The sequence below is a fragment of the Saccostrea cucullata genome, unplaced genomic scaffold (assembly GCF_032062105.1).
Source record: "Saccostrea cucullata isolate Sc308-1 unplaced genomic scaffold, CSIRO_AGI_Scuc_v1 ctg562, whole genome shotgun sequence".
Taxonomy (NCBI): domain Eukaryota; kingdom Metazoa; phylum Mollusca; class Bivalvia; order Ostreida; family Ostreidae; genus Saccostrea; species Saccostrea cuccullata.
Genome location: NW_026924174.1, coordinates 105,187 through 130,171, shown reverse-complemented (window position 1 = coordinate 130,171; position 24,985 = coordinate 105,187). Strand labels below are relative to the sequence as shown.

Sequence of the window (24,985 nt, the reverse complement as noted above, 5' to 3'; positions counted from 1 at the left end):
AGCTAGCTTCCTTTCCTTGGGTGCCAGGATTTGATCAAATTTTAATCTCACATTTATATTACCTGTATATATGAGTATGCATGCATCAATATTTCAACTTGCAGATTTTTCTTATTCTTAAAAAAAATATGTTTCCTTTTTGTGTCTCATTGTTACCACATGGGCCATGAACTGAACAATTTTGAATCTTAAAATATAATACTGTAAAATCACATATTTTCATGGGGTCAAATTTTTGTGGTTTGAGTAAAAACTCTTGCTTTTTGGGGATTTGAATTCGTGGATGAAGAATTGTTGAGTTGTTATGTATTTCAAATTTACATTTCGTGGTGGACATGAATTTGTGGCTCTCTTCATACCTCGAAAACAACGTAAATTAAACCCCGGTGAAAATTTGTGATTTCACAGTATCAGGAATGAATCACATTACTTTTATAAGCTGGATGATGCATTTTGCCATTCCAAGTCTAACCTTCTCTGTGCATTTTTCAGATGGCAAATTCCTGAAAAAGTTAAAAGTGAATGTCATGTAGCTTGAATCTTATTCAACTTTGTCAGGATATACCTCTATTTAAAAATTCAAAATTAAATGTAGAATAATGCTAAGTCAGGTGTTTACCTGTTCCTCACTATTTACCAGGAGACTTTTATTGTGTACCTCATACAATAAGCTTTGACAAATGGATATACTTCACTGTGTAAGTTGGATATTTGAACATTCAAAATACGAAAGCCACAATGCTCAGCTCAGCCCTAGTTTTTCATCAGCAGAATATTAAAAGATTTTGTCTTTTTTTTCTTTTAAGGTGGCTCATTACATCCACAGTTTATTTTAGATTTCATTTCAGCATCACTTATAATTTAGATGTCAAATATCCAAATGGAGGTATTGATATCATAAATATTTTTTAGAGAATTTTCTAACTTTTTTTAATTTTAATGAAATGTTATAATTCAAGTTTACTTTTACCAGAATCTGAGAACAGTGTCAAATGATGGACAACTTCTTTAGACAAGTACACACAATGAAAATACCTCATAATACCTAAATATTAATTTTATTAGAAAAAATAGTTTTCTCGTAAAAAAAAAACAATTAATGCCATTATCTTTTCAATCTGTGCATAAATCATATTTCAATGAATTGCATGTGACAAACTGAATGAAGAATGTTTAAACGAAATGAAAATTCCAATTTAAAAAAATATTTGGTATAAAAAGTCCACTTTCAAGTGTTATCTTTCATAATTACCCAAGACTCAAATCTTTAAGGACATTGGCAATGTTTCTGGCTTTCATATAGAATTTTTCAAGAACTTTTGAACAGGTTTAATATAATGGTACCAAATATGTTTAATTCAGGTCCTTTTTAAGCATCAAACCAGCCTTCCTTTATAGATTTTGTCAAATTAATGTTTTTACAATTCTCAATGCATTTCTTATGTAAAATGTTGATAAAATGGGCTTATATTATTTTTAACCATAAGTTTCCCTTGCAGAAATTATTCCTGACTTGGAAATGCTTCTCAGGAACTCCTAAGATGTCCTAAGAATTCCTAAGATTTCCTCACAATCTGATTTGAGGAAATCCTAAGATTAACAATCCTGGGATTTGAATTCAGGACATCCTAGAATCTCCCAGGACTTCTTTGTGAAAAATTTCAAATCCAAATTTTGCCTGGACATTTCATTGTATAGCCAGGAGTTAATCATTTTTATGATAATCCCATTTCCTAAGACTTTTGACTTAATGTTGGGACTTTTGTAAACAAGACAAATTAAACTTTACAAACTTGTACATGTTAATAAATGTTATAACAGAATGACAGGAATTTATATTACTTTTTAAAGTTTTAATGAATAATATCCAGAAATTTTTCTACCCCCAAATTCAAATAAGCAAAATGCTCATTGAAGCTTTATTATTAAAGTTTACAAATTGTGTACTCAACACACAAAATACCTAATATATTTTTACCATGCTTTAAGTTCACATTTAAGTAACCTGCCGGGCTCCCCCCAGGTACTTTAACTACTTAAATTATTAGCAACCTGCTGGGCTCCCCCCAGGTTGATTGAAATACCTACTGTATTAGTACCATGCTTTTAGTTCACATTTAGTAACCTGCCGGGCTCCCCCCAGGTACTTATATTATTATCAACCTGCTGGGCTCCCCCCAGGTTGATTGACTACAACCAAAAAATATTGCTTTGTTCGGTATCGATGATTGCCTGCTGGGCTCCCCCCAGGTAATTTTAATTTGGAACCTGCTGGGCTCTCCCCAGGTTCTGGGATAACAACTAATAACCTGCTGGGCTCCCCCCAGGTTATATTTTCATCTATGTATTTAATTCAGAGAGCAGCCCCCAAGATGCCAAAGTTTTTTGTAATGTATTTTTATAACAGTATTTGTTTTTAATTTATTTGTACTCAACCTTGTGTTGTACATAGTGTTTTTTGATTTATTATGTGATGTGTTCATTTTAATAAATCTAAACCTTTACCTTTTGTCATGTTGTGTATAAAATGTAAATTTATGTAATTTTTGTTTATACACAACTATGTTACTTAACTGTTGACGTAATCAGTAGACATGTGCCTGGGATGTTTATAAACAAAACCACGTGATCGATGGAACCAATCAGAAGTGCGGAAAGGGAAGCTATCTCAGTCTGTCTTTTGTAATCGAAGTGTTTAGTATTGTACCTTTAAATTGGTCATCCCACCCACCACCCCTTCATCTCCTGTTTTATAAGTACTAACATATATCTGTTTGACATTGCATCTTTAAAAATTGTAAAATTGTAACATGTATCTCATTATTGTTATGATGTACATCATTATCTTTGTTTTAATATTGTACTTCAATCACTGTTTATATCATCAACTGTTTTAAAGGGGCTGCTTTATTTGAATTATTTTAATATTAATAAATTTGGACATTAAATTATAGGACATTAAAATTCCCATGTATATTAAAATTCCCATGTATTTGGAATTTTTCTACCCCCAAATTCAAATAAGCAAAATGCTCATTGAAGCTTTATTATTAAAGTTTACAAATTGTGTACTCAACACACAAAATACCTAATATATTTTTACCATGCTTTAAGTTCACATTTAAGTAACCTGCCGGGCTCCCCCCAAGTACTTTAACTACTTAAATTATTAGCAACCTGCTGGGCTCCCCCCAGGTTGATTGAAATACCTACTGTATTAGTACCATGCTTTTAGTTCACATTTAGTAACCTGCCGGGCTCCCCCCAGGTAATATTATTATCAACCTGCTTCCCCCCAGGTTGATTGACTACAACCAAAAAATATTGCTTTGTTCGGTATCGATGATTGCCTGCTGGGCTCCCCCCAGGTAATTTTAATTTGGAACCTGCTGGGCTCTCCCCAGGTTCTGGGATAACAACTATATTTTAATCTATGTATTTAATTCAGAGAGCAGCCCCCAAGATGCCAAAGTTTTTTGTAATGTATTTTTATAACAGTATTTGTTTTTAATTTATTTGTACTCAACCTTGTGTTGTACATAGTGTTTTTTGATTTATTATGTGATGTGTTCATTTTAATAAATCTAAACCTTTACCTTTTGTCATGTTGTGTATAAACAGGAATTTATATTACTTTTTAAAGTTTTAATGAATAATATCCAGAAAATCATTTTCAATTATTACATATTATACTTGATACATAGAAAGACACTGACCCTAGAACAATTTCCAAGTACCATGATGATAAATCTATGCCAAGAACAATTTGTATGGAAACCGTCCAATCCCAAATATGGCGGATCCTGGAGTTGTCACATTGCAATGCAGTAAACAACGACTATTCTTCGCATCTACAAGCCTGTCACAATATTTCTAAGTATTGTATTGTTAAGTGATGAATGAACATCAATATGTCTGACGATAAAACCGTTAGGGCAAGCACAGTTTTATTGTTTTAGTAATTATTCGATGACTCGAATTTAGTCAAAACCTTTGAAAAGTTATTTTGATCTTGTGTTTATGACGATAAAAATTTTCAGTAAACTCTTTTTATTAGTTTTCCTGTGCATATTAGATTCTTGTAAAAAAAAAAAAAAACTCAATAATAACCAGAAGTCTCTGTCGAGACTGAAGCTCTACTGGTTTGTACTTATAGCAAAGGAAGAGAAAAGAATAAGGATCCTTGATTAAGTCTCTTTATGTTCTTAGTGTAGTCTATACTTATATGCCTTATTATATTATAATCAGACTAAAACTGTATTTGGAGTAGCATTCTGAGAGAATTTAACAGAAATTTCTATTTCTAGTAACCACACCAACACCGTTCATTGAAGTCAAAAACCGCTATATAGAATTATGTACGTTAGTGTAGTCTACTTGTGTGCCAAGTTCTATTGAAATCAGACCAAAACTGTAGGAGGTATAGCATTTTGAAAGTAATTCACAGATTGAAATCTCTATTTTTAGTAACCACGGCAACACCGTTCATCGAAATCAAAAACTGATACACAGAATTATGTATCGTAGTGTAGTCTACTTGTGTGCCAAGTTATATTGAAATCAGACCAAAACTGTAGGAGGTGTATCATTTTGAATGAATTTCACAGAAATTTCTATTTTTAGTAACCACAGCAACACCGTTCATAGAAATCAAAAACGGATGCACAGAATTATGTATCTTAGTGTAGTCTACTTGTGCGCCAAGTTATATTGAAATCAGACCAAAACTGTAAGAGGTGTAGCATTTTGAAAGAATTTCACAGAAATTTCTATTTTTAGCAACCATGGCAAAACCGTTCATCGAAATCAAAAAGTGATATACAGAATTATGTATCTTAGTGTAGTCTACTTGTGTGCCAAGTTATATTGAAATCAGACCAAAACCGTAGGAGGAATAGCATTTTGAAAGAATTTCACCGAACTTCTATTTTTAGTAACCACGGCAACACCGTTCAGAGTAATCAAAAACCGATATATAGAATTATGTATCTTAGTGTAGTCTACTTGTATGCCAAGTTATAATGAAATCAGACCAAAACTGGAGGAGGGGTAGTATTTTGAAAGAACTTCACAGAAATTTCTATTTTTAGTAACCAGGGCAACACCGTTCATCGAAATCAAAAACTGATATACAGAATTATGTATCTTAGTGTAGTCTGCTTGTGCACCAAGTTATTTTGAAATCAGACCAAAACTGTAGGAGGAGTAGCATTTTGAAAAATTGTTTACAGACAGGCAGACGGACAGACAGCTAGACAGACGGACGGACGGACAACGGATGCATTACTATTGCATAAGCTCTTCTGGTCTCTGACCAGTAGAGCTAAAAACAATATGAGAGAATTGTTTTCTCAAACTCTCCATACAACAAGATTCCTACCCTCTCAGATTATTCCAACAAAATCTGAAATACCCGAGCCGTTTTAAGTCAGAAAGTGACGAAAGTATGATGTCAAAGACCAAGTCACTTCTTGAGTATGCAGACTATGTAATATTTAAATTTTATATAGTGTACTCTTGTTTCAATGAGTCAATATTTACTTTTCTTTTGTACAGTATCTCTGGCAGCTATGGGTGAATATACAGTGAAATGATAAAATTAGTGAAGTCAAAGACAGTTTGATGAACCAAAAGACACTGATAAAAAAGATACAAATTTGAAAAAATGATACTTCTAGCCAGGCATGTGACTTTGAAGCTGACAGTTTTAGTAACCACCTCATATCAGTGATTTGTTTTTCTGACATCCATTCAACATTTGAAACTAGCTATTCCTCGTTTTAGAAATTGTTCATACCAACTGAGAGATATAAACCCCGTATGCAGGTGATGAAGGTATATCGTGCTTTGCACAAGATATGTTTAGCTGAAATGAAATGCGAAGTGAAAACTTGAACTGACAGATGAAGAAAATTTACTACTCCATCCCTCTGTATGGTCTTCTGAATTTAAAGCCATTGGAAAACCAACTTAAAGAGGAACACTTTATCTTCGGTGAAACATTCTGGAAAATATTACTTCTAAAGGGAAAGAAAAGTCATATTAATACTTGTATTGCAAGATCGCCAAGTTTGTATGACCAGTGCTTTTGAAAAAAAAAAAATGCTTGCACCCACTGTTTCCCATGAACAAAGCATTCTAAAGATAAAGTGCACAATTTAATTCTAATGGATAAAGATCATCTCAGAAATGTTAGAACTTGTTTGTGTGATTTGAAAATGGTAAAATATTGTTTGTCTGTAAACAATTTTTTCTTTAAGACATATTTATTATAACTCCTCCCTGACAGCATCAGTATTTCAGAAAACTGTTCTAGGGTCAGTGTCTTTCTATGTATCAAGTATAAAATGTAATAATTGAAAATTATTCATTTTATGATTTTCTGGATATTATTCATTAAAAGCAATATAAATTCCTGTCATTGTGTTATAACATTTATTAAGTAGACTCATTACACTCTTTTCGATGACGTACTACACAAAAAAATAAACCTCCATTGTTTCGACTGTTTTCCTCTGAGGACGAATTGTATAGGTACCTCTATAATATGCCCCTGACCTTTAAAATGCTTTAAAAATAGAAGAAACATGCGGTGTTATGAACAGTGAAAACAAAGTAACGGATTCATTATGCATAAACCAATTAGGATTGCTTTTAAGCAGAAACAAAAGAAAACAACAGCCAAATCTTCGCCAAACAAGTAATGTGCATTTTCATAGCGAAGCAGTGAGCTCTATTCAATGACATATTTGTATGGAGGAAGTTCGAGTTAAAATCTACAACCTTGTTGAAATTAAAAAAAGTTATTTACCGTATTTGGCCAAGTATAATACGCATTGATGTAAAATACGCACCCCCCTTTTTGTGTCTGGAACTGGGGAAAAAAACGCAGTTCGGATGTATTATAGCAACAGAAAATTTTACCGAACGATGTTCTGAAATTTGAAAATCGCGGTAATTTGTAACGAAAATCGGCACGAAGATTAAGTGTCAAAAATTTACAGAACACTCATTTATAATTTTTTCTTAATCTGCAATTTTCATATCGCGGCAATACGGAGAAAATTATTTCTTCATTAATTTCAACAAAGTACAAGATAATGTTGCGTAAAAGTTTTAACAGAATTTATTTTTTAAGCATACGGTGATTTTGAAATAAGACGTCGCCATATAATTCTTTGGTGAAATAATTTTATTTCAACAAAGCATGGGATATTGTTGCAAGTTTTAACAGTTGTCATATTTAATTTTGGTTGTAGTTAATCATGGAAAAACGAAATTGAAACATCAAAGTATTTTAAAAATTAAGAAGACTACGGTTTTCCTCTTCTGAATCGTCGCGGATATTTTATTTTCTACAGAGCATGAATAAATGATAACACTTAAGTATAGCATACTTCATATTTAATTTTTTAACTCTCAATTATTTAGAAAAGGGTTCGATAAGTATAAGATAAGGTAAAATTACATTTAACAAGTGTTTAATTGTTTAATGTGTCGTAATCAACACACGCTCACACATACGAAAGGTTACAAACCGACCCCCGCTTTTTAAGAAAGAAAATAATCAAAGCAATTAAAAGGACAGTGAAAATAATCATTGCTATAACTGTAAAAACATTACTTTGGAGTCGGTAGACAATTAATTGCCTGGAGGGGTGTTGAGAGGTAATTATCAAGTGACCAGCGCACATGTGTCATGACACTGGCTTCCTTTCAATGGGACATATAAAAGGGTGTTTGTGTTGCAGTGAATTTTCACTGAGTTATTTTAAAACTAAAATAAAATTTTTATTTTATTGTATTTCATAAAAAAATGACTTATTACTTTGTCAGGCAGATAAGATGCATATGTACTATGATTACAGAAGCACGTGACAAAGGAATGTGTTAACGTCTTAAAATAGCATCGATAATGGCGGCCTACACAGAGATGATAAACATGGAGCTCAAATTAATTTTAACTTGCTTTTTCATGTCATTTTAGCATCAAAATATTATGAAAGTGTTAGTTTTAACAAGCATACCTACCAACAATAACTTTCAAAAGTTTAACAAAAGAAGTTGCATAAGTCTCCTGGTAATACTAGGGTATGTACGTATGATAGCCGTTTCACCTGAAAGAAAAACTTATCAAAATCCCATTGTGATGTAAAATACGCATCCCTTTCTCACAAAAATTTATTTTAGGAAAAAAGTGTGTTAATTGTATTCCCCCAAATACGGTACTTGCACTATTTACTGTGTTGGTGTTAATTTTTATATTTGCTGTATTGAATTAAATATGTACTCTGGCAATTTAAAGTTTTCTTCTGAATACAGGTGACTCTCGATGGCTCGAACTCCGATCTCTCGAAGTGAACCTCCGGTCCCTTTTTTTCCTCTATATAACTAAGCAAATTTACTCCTGATCTGTCGAAGTTCTATCTCTCGAAGTTCTCTATCTCTCGAACCAAAATCAGGTCCCGGTACGCATATTTCATTGAATTTTACTCTCTATCTCTCGAAGTTTTGATTGCGCGTGTAGACATGCCAATCAAGCGTAATTAATGCAGCCTGGACTTACCTGGAAAACAGTGAACACCTGGGGCTACCATGGAGGTATTAATTGGGTGTTTACATAGATGACACTACACCTGTGGGTCGTCTGTTTGTTAATATAATTATTTATTGGTTTTAATTGGTTATTATTGGTAACTTATAAACAAATTCACAACTTATTTTGACTTTAAACCGAGACGATAATTTTTAGAAAATAATTTATAGACGTTCGTTTCAATCAGTTCCCATAGATTATGAACTTTTAATAGACTCTACATAATCCTAGTATGAAATATTGCAAAAGAAATTCCTTTTCAAGGACTGAATACCGATTAAGATAAATTAGTGAACGCTGGTGAACATGAAGAAGGACCCGATCAAGCCGTGGAATTAGCCAAACCGACAATTGCTATTCGGCTTTCATGTAATCAAGAAATTTAAGACCAAATACATTTAAGAACAAATACATATTGAAACTTTAGGAATTCATTTATTCAAATACGATCATTGTTTTTTATATCAAGTAAATTACCTGTAAAATACGATTGAAAACGTGCAAAATTACTTTATATACATATACTTCCGGTATCTATAATAGTAGAACAACGATGATCGGAACTGAAATTTCCGGATTTTATTTACTTTCTATCTCTCGAACCCTTTGATCTCTCGAACTTTTCTTGCGGTCCCTTGAACTTCGAGAGATCGAGAGTCACCTGTATTTAAGATGTAATGTTCAAACATTCCTTAGTGTTTTGAGTCTTCGATAATTAGGAAAGATAACTCTTGAAAGAGGACTTTTTATACCAAATATTTTTTAAAATGGAATTTTCATTTCGTTTAAACACTCTTCATTCAATTTGTCACATGTAATTCATTGAAATACATTCCTTGTCTCTTCAGAACTCATTTTCTTAATGTTTTATGCACAGATTGAAAAGATAATGAAATTTATTGTTCTTTAGGAGAAAACTATTTTTTTTTCATAAAATTAATATTAGGTATTATGAGGTATTTTCATTTTGTGTACTTGTCTAAAGAAGATTTCCATAGTTTGACACTGAAAGTTGTGAAATTCTGGTAATAATAAACTTGAAATAAAACATTTCACTAAATTTAGACAAAAGCTAAAAAATTCTCTACAAATATTTTTGATATCAATACCTCCATTTGAATATTTGATATCTACATTATAAGTGGTGCTGTAATGAAATCTAAAATAAACTGTGGATGTAATGAGCCACCTTAACATGTACAAGTTTGTAAAGTTTAATTTGTCTTGTTTACAAAAGTCCCAACATTAAGTCAAATGTCTTAGGAAATGGGATTATCATAAAAATAATTAACTCCTGGCTATACAATGAAATGTCCAGGCAAAATTTGGATTTGAAATGTTTAACAAAGAAGCCCTGGAAGATCCTAGGATGTCCTGAATTCAAATCCCAGGATTGTTAATCTTAGGATTTCCTCAAATCAGACTGTGAGGAAATCCTAGGAATTCTTAGGATATCTTAGGAGTTCCTGAGAAGCATTTCAAAGTCAGAAATGATTTCTGCAAGGGCGAGCACAGTGTCCTAGCTGGCACAAAACATGCTATATATGTCATGTGATGGAATTTAGTATTCACAAAACAACCTGACGAAAGATATCACGTGGCGAATTGTAATATTCAACGTGTCGCAGCCCTTGGTTATAAAGAAGAAGCGAGTGTAAGAAGCAGTTTTTTTCTCTTTTACACCATGAGCGCATGTTTTTCTATTAATCTCCTTTTAACATAACATTTTTTATGCAAATATACAACTACCGTAACAAGAGGCCTATGGGCCTTATAGGTCACCTGTGTATCATGTTATAACTTTTTTCAATAGAATTTGGTTTGTTTTTGAAACAAAAGTCATGAAATTCAAAATTTTGAAAGAAGTACCATTGTTTATAATACCTATACATTTAGCATGCTTCCTTTGCTTACTTAGTACCCAGAGGTAGATCAGAGTAACGAAGAGAAAATGCATTTTCACTTTATAACCACCAGTTGTGCACCCCTACCCACAGGAACCACTGAAAAAAAATTTGAAAATTTTATCATAAGTTATAAATTTTATTTCATCATAAATGGCTGATTAAAACCAAAGATCAGATTTCAAAGCATTACTTTATTTTCAGACTATGACCCCCCCCCCCTCCACAGTACCCCTAACCCAAGGGAACTGAAATGACCTATTTTGGAAGAGGCACCTTTCTTCTTCATAATATGTACCTACATCATTGGCATATTACACAGGAGCAAAGGAAAAGAATTTCTAGAAAATTAATGCATTTTCACAAAATAATCATTAGAGCCCCACCCTAAAACCAGAACCCCTGCCCCAGGGGCCATCAAATTCACAAATTCTGAAGAAGCATCCTTCCTTATTATAACCATGTACATAGTTCATTAGTTTAATATCCAGGAGCAGAGGAGAAAATTTTTAAAGAATTTATGCATTTTCACTATATAACCAACAGAGCCCCGCCCTGACACCAGAACCCCTGACCCAGGGGCCATAGAATTCACAATTTGGAAGAGACAGTCTTATTCAACATGAATATGTACTGTATAGGGGGAAAATAACTCGCGGTGTTAATATTCGCTATATTCACGGTGTTGATGAATCCGTGAATTCAAGAAACAGTGAATTAAGTTTTCAATATGTATAGATAAGGAAGGAAACTTTTCTTACATACCAATTCCGCGAATTCAAGAAACCGCGACAGTGTCAGAAAAGAGAAAAACGTGAAAATTACAACCCGTAAATTTATCCCCTATACAGTACTTAGTTAGTTTATTTAATGCCCAGGAGCAGAGAAGAAGATTTTCAAACAATTTATGCATTTTCACAACATAATCAATAGAGCCCCACCCTAACACCAGAAGAGGCAGTCTTATTCAACATAACTATGTACTTGGTTAGTTTATTTAATGCCCAGGAGCAGAGAAGAAGATTTTCAAAGAAATAATGAATTTTCACTATATAATCTATTTACCCCCCCCCCCCCCCAGCACTGGAACCCCTGACCCTGGGGCCATGAATTTCATAAATTCGGTAGAGGAATTAAAGCTGATTACAATCATGCCAACAGTTTGACTCCTTGATGTCCAGGAGTATAGAAGAAGATTTCAAAAGATTGCATTAATTTTTAATGGTTTTGGCCCTAACCCTCAGGTCCAAGGGGGGCAGGGACCATGAAATTCAAAATTTTTGTTCCCCTTCACTCAAAGATGCTTTGTGCCAAAATTGGTTGAAATTGGTTGAGTGGTTGCAGAGAAGAAGCTAAAAATGTTCAAATGTTAACGCACGACAGACGACGCACGACTACAGACAAACATAGATAATCAGAGATTACAGAGCTCGCCCTTACAGAAAAAACTAATAGAAACTTATAAGTGTTTTATAATCCACTTATAACCAACTTATAAGTCACTTATAAATTTTGAAATTTACTTATAAGTGTACTATAAGTCAAAGTAAGTGAGGAACGGATTTCGTTAATACTTCACTTATAAGTAAAGATGAGCTACATATCAGTGAATATTTCACTTATACCTCACTTATAAGTGAAGATCAGTATGGTATGAGCGAAGTATAAGTGTGGACTTAGAATTTTTACCCTATACTAGACTTTTCTCAAGGAGCATTATGGGTATTCAAGGTAGCCAATCAGAAAGTTTGTCTCTGCAGAGATCAGCAACAAGAATTTGAAACCAAGTTTGTGTCTGTGAAGGGATGTTGGAGATTTTAGATTTATTTTGAGTATGCCTTCACATCAGGTACAACAAGTAGGTTCTATTTACATCATCTCTCTATTTTAACTTCCTTTGCCTGAAATTTTGAATCAATTAACTCAGTTGCTTTCAGATTTCATAAATTTGAAGATGCCTCAAGGTCATTAAATCTTGTTGCCTTTTTGTTCAACATTTTTGTTTGTAAACTGAATTAATAAGTTAAGTTTGCATCATCAAAGAAGTGTCATATGAAATTGATTTTTTTCCATAAAATTTTTATTTGATTATTTCATCTAAATTGCAGATACATGTGTATATGTAAAAAATAGCTTTGAACATATCATGCAACCCCTGCATGGTTGGAAGTTCTGTTCTAAATTAAGATCTTACAGGTAGTGTTGTACTTCACTTATAAGTGACTTATAGATGACTAATACTTGATAAAGTATGAAGGGTTAATGCTTGACTTATAAGTCACTTATAGTCACTTATGAGTGACTATAGTCACTTATGAGTGACTATACTTGCATAAAGCATAAGTGGCTAATACTGGCTTATAAGTCACTTATAGGTCAAGCAGCTCATTTGCATATAAAATCCTAATGAATAACATATTAGTCACTTATAAGTTAAATGTATCAGTGAAGTGTAAGTCCAGAATAAACAACTTATAAGTGAAAGAATAAATCACTTATGAGTCACTTATCAGAAATTTCTGTAAAAGGATCACCTCAACAAATGTCGTCTTTAAGTAAGGCAAAGTCACACAATTACCCAACAAAAAGTTTACGCCCAAAAATGCAAAATTCATGCAATTTTGATCTGATACTTTGGATTAGATCTATATAAAAACTTCAAACTAGTTCTTCGTCATGAAAAGGTAATTAAAATCCAGCATCTGAAGCAAGTTTTAGAGTTTTCATCCCTTGATGCATCATTTGGGCAAGTTTAATTTAGGTAAGCCTTATAGTTTCTTGGTAATAGACCTGCAACCATAGCTTTTACCTGGTCCATTATCTGGAAAATGTATGTCAAATTCAGCATTCGAAGCAAGTCCAATAGTGTGCATCCTAAGATGTATCATCCATGCAAGTTGCTCAACATAGGGCTCATAGACTAGTTACTTCGAAATGAAACCTGCATAAAAAAACTATCCTTTTCACTCATCCAGAAAATGTAAGTCAGATTCAGAATCCGAAGCCAGCCTGGTAGAATGCATCCCTAGATGTATCATCCATGCAAGTTTGGTCATTAAAAAGCTCATAGTTACTTGGAAATGAATCCTGCACCAAAAACTTTAATCTACATTTTCATCCTGAAAATGTAGGTCACATTCAGCATCCAAAGCCAGCCTGGTAGTATGCATCCTCAGATGTATCAGCCATGCAAGTTTAGTCGTTATAGGGCTCATAGTACCTTGGAAATGAAACCTGCACCAAAAACTTTTACCTGTTCACTAAGCCAGAAAATGTAGGTCACATTCAGCATCCGAAGCAAGTCTGGTAGTATACATCCTCAGATGTATCAGCCATGCAAGTTTAGTCATTATAGGGCTCACAGTACCTTGGAAATGAAACCTGCACGAAAAACTTCAACCTATTCACTCAATCAGAAAATGTAGGTCACATTCAGCATACGAAGCAAGTCTGGTATTATGCATCCTAAGATGTATCATCCATGCAAGTTAAGTCATTATAGGGCTCATAGTAACTTGGAAATGAAACCTGCAACAAAAACTTTAACCTGTTCACTCAACCGGAAAATGTAGGTCAGATTCAGCATCCGAAGCAAATCTAGTAGTATGCATCTTTAGATGTACCATCTATGCAAGTTTGGTCATTATAGGGCTCATAGTATCTTGTAAATGAAACCTGCACAAAAAATATTAACCTGTTCACTCATGCGGAAAATGTAGGTCAGATTCAGCATCCGAAGCAAGCCTGGTAGTGTGCATCCTTAGATGTATCATCCATACAAGTTTGGTCAACATAGGGCTTATAGTTAATTGGAAATGCGACCTACACCAAAAACTGCACCAAAAATGTTAACCTGCTCCAAAAACATTAACCTGGTCATTCCTTTGCTGAAATTGCAGCATCTGAAACCTTGACTGGTACAATAAAACACACTAGAAGCATCTTCTATGCATGTCTAAGCAATACAGGACATAGAAGTTTTTAAAAAGAAAACTGCTCCAAAAAACTTCTACTTAACCTGGGACGCCAAAGCAGACGCCGAGGGTATTACATAAGCTCCCCCAACTTCCTTGAGGTGAGCTAAAAATTGATATCAATAGGTCACCTGAGTTGACCTAAAAAAGGAGAACAATAGACAAACATGCGCTGACTTATAATGTATGAAGTCAGTAAAAAAGTGTGCGTCCTCATTATCTTATGGAGATTGAAGAAATTGTGATGACCCTCGACTTAGAAAACATATTTGTACATCATAAACACAAACTTTTATTCATTTTAATTAAGTAAAGTTGTAGATTACAGGGTTCTCCACATTTGAAAATTTAACCATGGAGGAAGCTGCGTGAAGACAAAATGTGACCGAAAACACGAATGCGCGTTGGACTTCCTAATCTTCATTAATCAATGACTGGTTTTATAATTTGTAAACTTTACCATTGCAACACAAAACAATGGAATAACTAACTCTGTTTAACGTTAAAAAAAAAATAAGAATTAAAATTGAAAAGGATTTATCCTGTATTTTACCTCACAAATGTACCAGAATTTGCCCAAAACTGTAGTAATCTTCCGAAGGAATTAAAAAAAATTGTTGATACATTAACCAGGGCAATATCATTCAGAAATTAATAATTGTAAGAATTGTTGTAGCCTGTTGTATGAAATGTTTTGTTTAAATATGACTAAAACTGATGAATAGGTAGTATTTTTTTTAAGTAAACACACAAAGGAACAATTGTATAAGTGTCCTTTTTTTCTAAGCACTCTATTTTTCTAGATAATGCATTTTTCACCAAGTTTTGTTTACTTCTCCATGTGCCCCAGTGCTAAAAATAGCGCCACGCGACGTCTCATAACAACAGGAAGTAACTCTAAAAATAAGACGGCGATTGACACTTAGGTCCTATGCACATTTTATCGAAAACGATAATAAAGTTAAAGCTTGAAAAACATAGCATGGGAAATTGATTAAATACAGAGGAATATGAATTTTTTACAGAGTATTTTTGGGCTAATATCATCAAGATTGCCGACATTAAAAAAAACTATTTAGTTTCGACTGCCCTGGCTCGGATGCGTGTCTACTACGAGACATCGTTACTATGTCTTTGAATTCTTGTAAATCTTTTAATTATTATGTAGTGAACTGAACACAGTTAGAATTCCACAAAATAACGTGTAATACAAAAATACAAAGCCCCGTTAACAGTAGTTTATATAGTAGATAACTACTCATACTGTTAAAACAGCTGGCCGACCGACCTTCAGTTCATGAATTCTCACGCTTCACGGCACATTCGCAGCTGATCGACCGTGGGTAATTAGGCCTTTCACTATTACCTGTCCCCGTGCGCTTGGGGGGCTTCACACCACGTTGTATAAACACAATTAACTACTCAGATAGTATATTGCAGGTGTCATCTCTGAAAATGAAAGTTTTAAATTCTAAAATTTAACCATGGCGGGCGCGGATTTTAACCATGGCGCAGCAAATTTAACCATGGCGCACACAAATTTAACCATGGTGCACCTGCATGGTAAAACCCCTTGTGGAGAACCCTGGATTAGATGTTGATCATTCCTGCAATTAAAAGAAAAATGTCTGTTTTGAAAGTTTTTTGATGCAATTTTTGCATATCCTTAAGTGCAGTTTTACCTACTTTACCCTTCTATACCATAAAGACATTCTCACCTTCAGGAACACTGAAAAAGAGAACTGCATTGCCTGTATTGTGATCATTTTAAAAAACAAGAGGCCCAGGGGCCACATTGCTCACCTGAGCAAATCGGCTAGGAAAAAGCACAAATCAGATCAGAACTGAAAAGTTTACTAAGGGGGGGGGGGGGGGGGGGTTGAATTTTAATACAACTTGAGAGTGTCTTCATATTAATATAGCATATGACTTTGCTGTTCTTGATAAAAGATTTTTTAAAAACATTTTCTTCCTATATATAATTTCATAATAATTTGAATTTGATTCCCCATTGTTTCCCTCCCTACCCCAAAGGGTCATATTTTGAATAAATTTAAATCTTTGATACATGAGGATGCATACATGTCAAGATGACTAAACATAGCTTTCTGTTCTTGGGATTTTTTCCTTTACTTTTCTATGTAAAACTTTGATCCACCATTGTGGCCCCACCCTACCCCTGGGGTTATGATTTAAACAAATTTAATTCTACACTAACTGAGAATGCTTCCATATAAATACTAGTATCACTAATCATGGCTTCACTATTCTTGAGAAGATTTTTTTTAATATACTTTATGTAAAATTTTGATCCCCCATTGTGGCCCCAACCTATCCCTGGGGGTCATGATTTGAACAAACTAGAATCTACATTACCTGAGGATGATTCCATATAAATATCACTAGTCATGGCTTTGAAGTACTTGAAAAGATAATTTTAAAAGATTTCCCTGTATAGTCCAAAACTTTGATCAGCCATTTTAGCCCCACCCTACCCCCGGGGTCATGATTTGAACATTTTCAAACTTGAATCTACACTACCTTAAGGATGATTTCAAATGAGTTTCATCTTTCCTGGCCCAGTTATTCTTGAGAAGAAGATTTCTAAAGATTTTTCCTATATTCATTCCTATGTAAAACTTTGATCAGGCAAAGCTAAATGTACGATGTTAAAATTTATTTTTTTTTCTATTTTCAATTAAAAGAAATGGAGTGTTTACACTAATCGCGCGTTCCCGTTTACATGTACTTATGTAAAAGCTTTGAACACACACAAAAATTGATATTTAGAAATCCTTTAGCACACAATAAATTTTAGCGCTCTGGGGCTCTTGCGCCAAAGGCGCTCAAATAAGTAGTGCGCCAAATATTCTCGTTTTACAGTATATTCCTATGTAAAACTTTGATCAGCCATTGTGGCCCCACCCTACCCCCGGGGGTCATGATTTGAACAAAATTGAATCTACACTACCCAAGAATACTTCCACATGAGTTTCATCTTTCCTGGCTTAGTGGTTCTTGAGTAGAAGATTTCTAAAGGTTTTTCCTAAATATTCCTATAAAACTTTGATCAGCCATTGTGGCCCCATCCTTGTGCAGGGGTCATGATTTGAACAAACTTGAATGTACCCTACCTGAGGATGATTGAACATGAGTTTCATCTTTCCTCTCCCAATGGTTCTTGAGAAGATTTTTAAAGATTTTTCCTGTATATTCCCATATTTATATTTCCAAATATGTAAAACTTTGATCGGCCATTGTGGCCCCACCCTTGCCCCGGGGGTCATGATTTGAACAAATTTAAATCTACACTACCTGAGGATGATTCCATATGAGTGTCATCTTTTCTGACCAAGTGGTTCTTTTGAAGTAGATTTTTTAAAAAATACCATTATTTTTTTAATAATTTATAATTATCTCCCCTTGGAAGAGGGCATGGCCCTTCATTTGAACAAACTTGAATCCCCTTTACCCAAGGATACTTTGTAGCAAGTTTAGTTGAAATTGGTCCAGCGGTTCTTGAGAAGAAGATGAAAATGTGAAAAGTTTACAACAACAACGACAACGCCTACAACGACAGACAACGGACAAATTTTGATCAGAAAAGCTCACTTGAGCCTTTGGCTCAGGTGAGCTAAAAATTTGATTATACTTACAGAAAAGCTGACAAGAGGGTGAGGGCAGCATCTCTACTCTCCTTGATAGACGGACTAGCCATATCCTTGCCTGACTGTAATAAGGGTATGAGATCACATAGCATCTCCAAACACAAACAGCATACTTCCTGATCCTGTCTCTGAGCCTTGGCCAGAAATCTACCAAAATACACCTAGGTTAATTCTACTGTTGTCAATGAGTAACCGGTTAACAGTCGAATGATGCGAGTATCAGTTAGTGAAACTGCTATTCGGTTACTCATATAATATACATTTTACATGGTACATATCAAGAAAATTAATGTTATATTGTTGATAAATGTATACTAATACATTTCCCTAATCTTATGTACCGTTAGACTTGATCTAGTGATCTAGTGGTTCACAATTAGCATCGAATTGTTTTGATTATAGTTTTCACAGTTTATATAATTGATAGCTTTAACTGTGGGGTGCTATACAAGTTTTGAAGACCAGAGTTATAATTACTTCGATTAACAATGTAACGAGATGCCGCCACAGACATATTAAGCTTGGATATATTTAGAGAACAACTGATTCGAAAATCTGTAAAATGTAATTCACCTGAATTGGAGCTATAATGTACGGAAGCGTATTAGTGCCACTTGCACACTTTACTTTTTTTTAATTTCTACACTTTACACATTAATCTGTAAAATTTACACTTTAATCTGTAAATTTTACGCTTTAATCTGTGAATTTTACACTTCAATCTGTAAATTGTACACTTTAATCTGTAAAATTTACACTTTAATCTGTAAAATTCACACTTTATTTGTTTATTCACATAGTCAATTTAGCAACTTCATACATCCTTAGTAACGCATTTTAAAGCCAACAGACCGTTAATCATGCAAGATAATATTTAATTCTGATTATCTATTTTATGATAAATGCAAATGATAATAAAAATTATGGAAGCGTATTAGTGCCACTTGGACACTTCACTTTTTTTTAAATTTCTACACTTTAAAGTGTAAATTTTACACTTTAATGTGTAAATTTTACACTTTAATGTGTAAATTTCACACTTTAATGTGTAAAATTTACACTTAAATCTGTAAATTTTACACTTTAATCTGTAAATTTTACACTTTTATCTGTAAAATTTACACTTTAATCTGTAAATTTTACACTTTAAAGTGTAAAATTTACACTTTAATCTGTAAAATTTACAGTTTAATCTGTAAAAATTACAGTTTAATCTGTAAAATTTACACTTTAATCTGTAAATTTTACACTTTAAAGTGTAAATTTTACACTTTAATCATTAAATTTTACACTTTAATCTGTAAATTTTACACTTTAATCTGTAAAATTAACACTTAAATCTGTAAATTTTACACTTTATTTGTTAATTCACATAGTCAATTTAGCAACTTCACACATCCTCAGTAACCTGCAACTGTTGTTATAATTGATGTTTTAATTTTATTGTTTGGTTTTATATTCTGTTTGTTATTGATAACAATCGCATTTTAAAGCCATAGACCGTTAATCATGCAAGATAGCATTTTATTCTGATTTTTTATTTTACAATAAATGCAAATGATAAGCAAATTAGTATTACTGATAAAAGTAAAACTTTTCCTAGAATATAAAAGAAGAGCATATCAAAAATACATGTACATATTCTCGATGAATGTGATATTGATATCATCATAGGCAAATTCGTTAAATGCGCAGAAGTTCAATTATTGAATCTGTAATTTTACGGCAACAGTTAAATTAATTGAATTTTTTTAAATAACCAAAAGTATATACATGTACGTATATAAATAACTAAAGTATGTTCATATTAATTTTGGAACGGCAATGTTATTTATCTTTTGATTCAATGACGTTTCTTTAATGCTACATTAAAAAATGACGTAATTTTAATATATCATTTCATCATGACCATAGAACCATGAACTTGTAATATCAATCTGAATTGCAAATAAAAAATCTTTGAGATATATATTTTTTTACTGTTTGTTACACTATAGTAAAACTAAAGAAACACATGACGATATACTGAAACAAAAGCAGATCCCTGATTTCTTATGCTCTGGAAAATTACGAGACTCACGAGGAAATCATCCATCCTTGTATGTCATATACTAATAAACATATACATGTAAAACAAAATATGCAAGCAATTGTGAAAACCTCAGTTTAATACTTTTTTTACAAGTGTCATAGGTAAAACATCACGAATCGACCGTTTAATTATAACCGATAACAGTTCAGATTGTTCAAAATAAAGTGTAAAATTTACAGATTAAAGTGTAAAATTTACAGATTAAAGTGTAAATTTTACAGATTAAAGTGTAAAAGAAGAAAAGTCAGAAAGTACAATATACGGCCTGTGGATTTCTTAAAAAATAAATCGTTCAAAAGTATTTGTGGTTTCCATATCTACTTGACTTCGTCAATGCAGGGGTGGGTAGATTTAGTCAAACCGGACGTTGACTTTTGCATCGTAACGGCTAAAACCTATATAAGTTTTGACTTTTCCGGATTTTTTCACTGATTTTACAGATTCACTTTAAAATTTCAAGTGGGGCGCATTCCTCTCGGAAAAAAATTCAAGTATAAAATGAAACATTGGTATCTTACGCGTATTTTTCAACAAGTTTTTTTCTCCGAGAGGAATGCGCCCCATGTGTAAAATTAATATTTATGATTCTCGTTTGCTCAGCTGGCGCATGCAGAAGGCAAATTTACCTTTATATAATTCCATGTTATTATAACCTTGCACTGCAAGGATTAAATCTTTCATTAAAAAAGTTTCTGTAAATTATATACACACAACCATAAATCCTTTTTTAGCATAAATACATTATTTATGCATGGTAAATAGGGTAGGCTTCATAGATTTTAAAAGCCTAGTTCTTAGTTCAATTAAAAACATAAAAAAGTAGAAATGTATTCGTTTTAGTCTGTGTTTTCCACATCTGCATGTCTGTTGTGGACCATTGTTTAACAGAAGCCCTCCACAGTAGCCAGGTTATAACCAGAATAGGTCTATTTGCTTTGTTGGTTTGTTTTCAACATTTGACAAGTCGTCAATTTTTTTCTCGTGACGTCACAATGTGCAGAAAATGACGTCAAAATTTTTAGGGAACTTCAATATTTTTCGTACTCGTAATGATTGTAGATCAGTAACTCTAGATGTTCAAAAAATATCAGTTTTTGAAAAATGTAATGCTGAAAATTTAAATAAAAAATACATTATTACTATTTAAAGTTAGTACACAGGCTTACATGTACTCAATATATTCTGTATGTAACATAATCATTATCACGCATCGGGTAAAACTTGTAAATGTCTACAATAACATAGCTAAATACAGGTCAGATGTAGATATATACTGAATCTTTTTATGGGTATATTTTGCTCAGACGTTGATATTTTTCATTTAGTCTGAATATCAAAAGGTATAGACAGCATGTTCCAGAGAGCGCGCGCGGGGGTGAGAGAGGTGGTACTAATATTTCAATATGTAGATTATGCTTTTTAAAAATCATTCTTAGTAAATGACCCAATATATTCATCAAATCGTGATTTTCAAGTATGTCAGCCCAAGTCTGTGGCCTCGTTTTCCATGTGTATATGCTTTAGGGTTGGGGGTGTCTATTACTGACAAACAAAATAAGCATCCTGTTAAAACTAGAACTGTCCAAACGGGACAAAATACCCCCCGCTGGGTTTTTCAGAAGTAGGTTTTTCCATAATAAAGATATGTATCAAACACGAATTATGAAATTTTTCTTCCAGGGACCTTGAACTTCCCCAAATGACCTTGGGTCAAGGTCATGACACACCCTTGGGTCATGGGCAATCTTTGTGTGAAATGAGAACCTACCAAGTTTATCCATAAGAAAGATATGGACCGGACACGAATTATGAAATTTTTCTACCAGTGACCTTGAACTTCCCCAAATGACCTTGGGTCAAGGTCATGACACACCCTTCGGTCATGGGCAATCTTAGTGTGAAATGAAAACCTAGCAAGTTTATCCATAAGAAAGATATGGACCGGACACGAATTATGAAATTTTTCTTCCAGTGACCTTGAACTTCCCCAAATGACCTTGGGTCAAGGTCATGACACACCCTTCGGTCATGGGCAATCTTTGTGTGAAATGAGAACCTACCAAGTTTATCCATAAGAAAGATATGGACCGGACACAAATTATGAAATTTTTCTTCCAGTGACCTTGAACTTCCTCAAATGACCTTGGGCCAAGGTCATGACACACCCTTGGGTCATGGGCAATCTTTGTGTGAAATGAGAACCTACCAAGTTTATCCATAAGAAAGATATGGACCTGACACGAATTATGAAATTTTTCTTCCAGTGACCTTGAACTTCCTCAAATGACCTTGGGTCAAGGTCATGACACACCCTTGGGTCATGGGCAATCTTTGTGTGAAATGAGAACCTACCAAGTTTATCCATAAGAAAGATATGGACCGGACATGAATTATGAAATTTTTCTTCCAGTGACCTTGAACTTCCCCAAATGACCTTGGGTCAAGGTCATGACACACCCTTAGGTCATGAGCAATCTTACTGTGGAGTAGTAGATTCTAATGTCCCTCTGTAAGAAAGATATGTAAGACGGAAAGATATGGACAGACAGACAGACACGATTGCAGACAGACAGACGGACAGACGGACAGACAGACGGACAAGGTGATTCCTATATACCCCCCCAAACTTTGTTTGCGGGGGGTATAAAAAGCAATGTATGTAATAGGAATACTGTAATATTTACCCGGCCTTTACATAAATAATAAATTTATCAATTTATTATCAGAATAATCTCAAAAAGGAGGAATTATTTCTGTTCTGTGTTTAATGTATGAATAATTATGACATATATTAAAAAGAGTAGTTTCCGACATCGCTCATCATATCCTATTCACTTTGACAAAAAAATGACTTATAGAAGAAAACGATTTCCCGAAAAAAGTGACATCTAGAAAATAATTTTGTCCTAGAAGTCTTTCAGGGTAGGCCTGTCCCTAAATAAAATCGTGATATTTCAATAGATTGGGATGTAACGAATAATTCAAGATAAAAAAAATAGGGGCACCCTGCCCTAGGGTTAAATTCACAAAAACAAACACCCTCATACACACAAAATAAGGAAACCTGATTTTAATAATGTGTTTTTAGTTTAGTAAATTTTGCTTAAAAATTCGAAAGCGGGGGGGGGGGGGCACACCCGAGGCACCGGCCCTGGATCTGCCTCTGATTAAGCTGCGTTCTTGCATTAGAAGTTTGCTAATGCTGCTCTCGGAAGTATTCATTCAACGAAGCATAGGTATTGCTCGAAAATACACAAGTGTCGAAAATAGTTGAAAATGTTGAAAAGTAGAAAGATGACAGGGAAAAATGAAACTTCCTAACCCTGTCTAGTGATTGTCAATAAACACACTGTATAGATTATTTAAAATAAATCCATTTATTACGTTTTCTAAAAACTCTGCAATTGATGATCGTGATAACATTTTGCTAAAAACACGAGGATGATTACTTTGAAGAAAAAAATATCTTCTCAAGTCCATGCATAAAATATCACGCGGTGTCTCTTTACTTATGCCTAGGTCACATTTAAGACGATGGTCGGGCGACTAAATTTTTCTGGTCTTGTCGGCTGAAAGAACATGATCGGCCGACACAGAATCGGGCGACACGGAGCAGTCACATTATTTCCTAGGGACACCGATGACTTGGATAAATAACACAAACAATCTTTTTTCTTTAGAAATCAGCAATATTTTTTCATTGATCTTACATTCAGATAGGTGACACAAGTAATGTTTGCAAGGCAAAGTGGCAGAATCTTATAAAATTGTGACTCAATGTTGAAAATGTGTGCAAAATTTTGCATGGAATTCCATAAAAACGACAAATGGCGCATATCTAAGCAGCAAAGAATATTCAAGATTTCCTTATATCTTATGGAATAATTATTTATGTTATTTCCGTTTAAAAAAATATATATCAATCCATGCATCAAAATTTTGTTTGTGTTATGCATCCTTAATAGGTTAAATATTCACAAGTCGGCCAATTGTCGCCCGATCATCGAGCTCTGAGCTACAGTTTGATTTTAAACGTCGGCGGAAATAATGAACACCTTTATTGTCGAACGACGGACGACCGTCTTTATAAACTGACTCCCGATGGTTGGACAATGATCGAAGGTTGGTCGACGGATAACTTCAATTGGAGAATCGGCCACCGACGCAGAAAAAATTATAACTTGGACTGATGGACACAAAATTGGTCGGCCGACAATAAAAGAGGTCAAAATCGGGCAAGACAGCGGCCAATGAACTGCCGACTGTCACCCGAAGAATCCCATTTTTGCTTCAAAACCCATCGGCCGTTGGTCGTTTTTGGAAATGTGACTGGGGTTTTAGAGGTCTTCCTTGTTGGAGAATGTATATGGAACGCCGCGGGACTGTCTTACATATGAGGAATAAACATTATACGCAATGTTCTATACGCTATATGTGGTACTATTATTATTTTAACATTTAACCCCCCCCCCCCCCCCCCCCCCCCGGTTGCTACGTTCCTGTACTTGGCTCTATATATACAGGTTGATTAAAATATCAAATGCATAAAGAAATATCAAATGCATAAAATTTGTGTAAATAATTAATGAATTTATTATTTTACAAATTTATCAAAGTCAAACAGTGAAACGTTACAATGTATCTAATTATTTACGTGTACCGCGATAAACACACGGGGGCTGAACAGACACGCTGTCATTTTCACTTGTACATGTACCTAAGCTTGTTTATACTTGACGTTATAATTTCAA

General features: G+C 33.8%; 1 protein-coding gene across 1 annotated transcript in view; it reads right to left on the bottom strand.

The window, feature by feature from the left end:
* LOC134265914 (serine-protein kinase ATM-like) overlaps positions 1-24,985 on the bottom strand; it is a gene marked incomplete at its 3' end in the record, with an annotated part of 201,307 nt that overhangs the window by 89,706 nt on the left and 86,616 nt on the right. Inside the window, exons 11-12 of the mRNA XM_062748129.1 lie at positions 18,131-18,289; positions 431-503 (exon numbers count right to left, since the gene is read on the bottom strand). Coding sequence (XP_062604113.1) covers positions 431-503; positions 18,131-18,289 — 232 coding nt within the window. The remainder of the gene's footprint in view (positions 1-430; positions 504-18,130; positions 18,290-24,985) is intronic.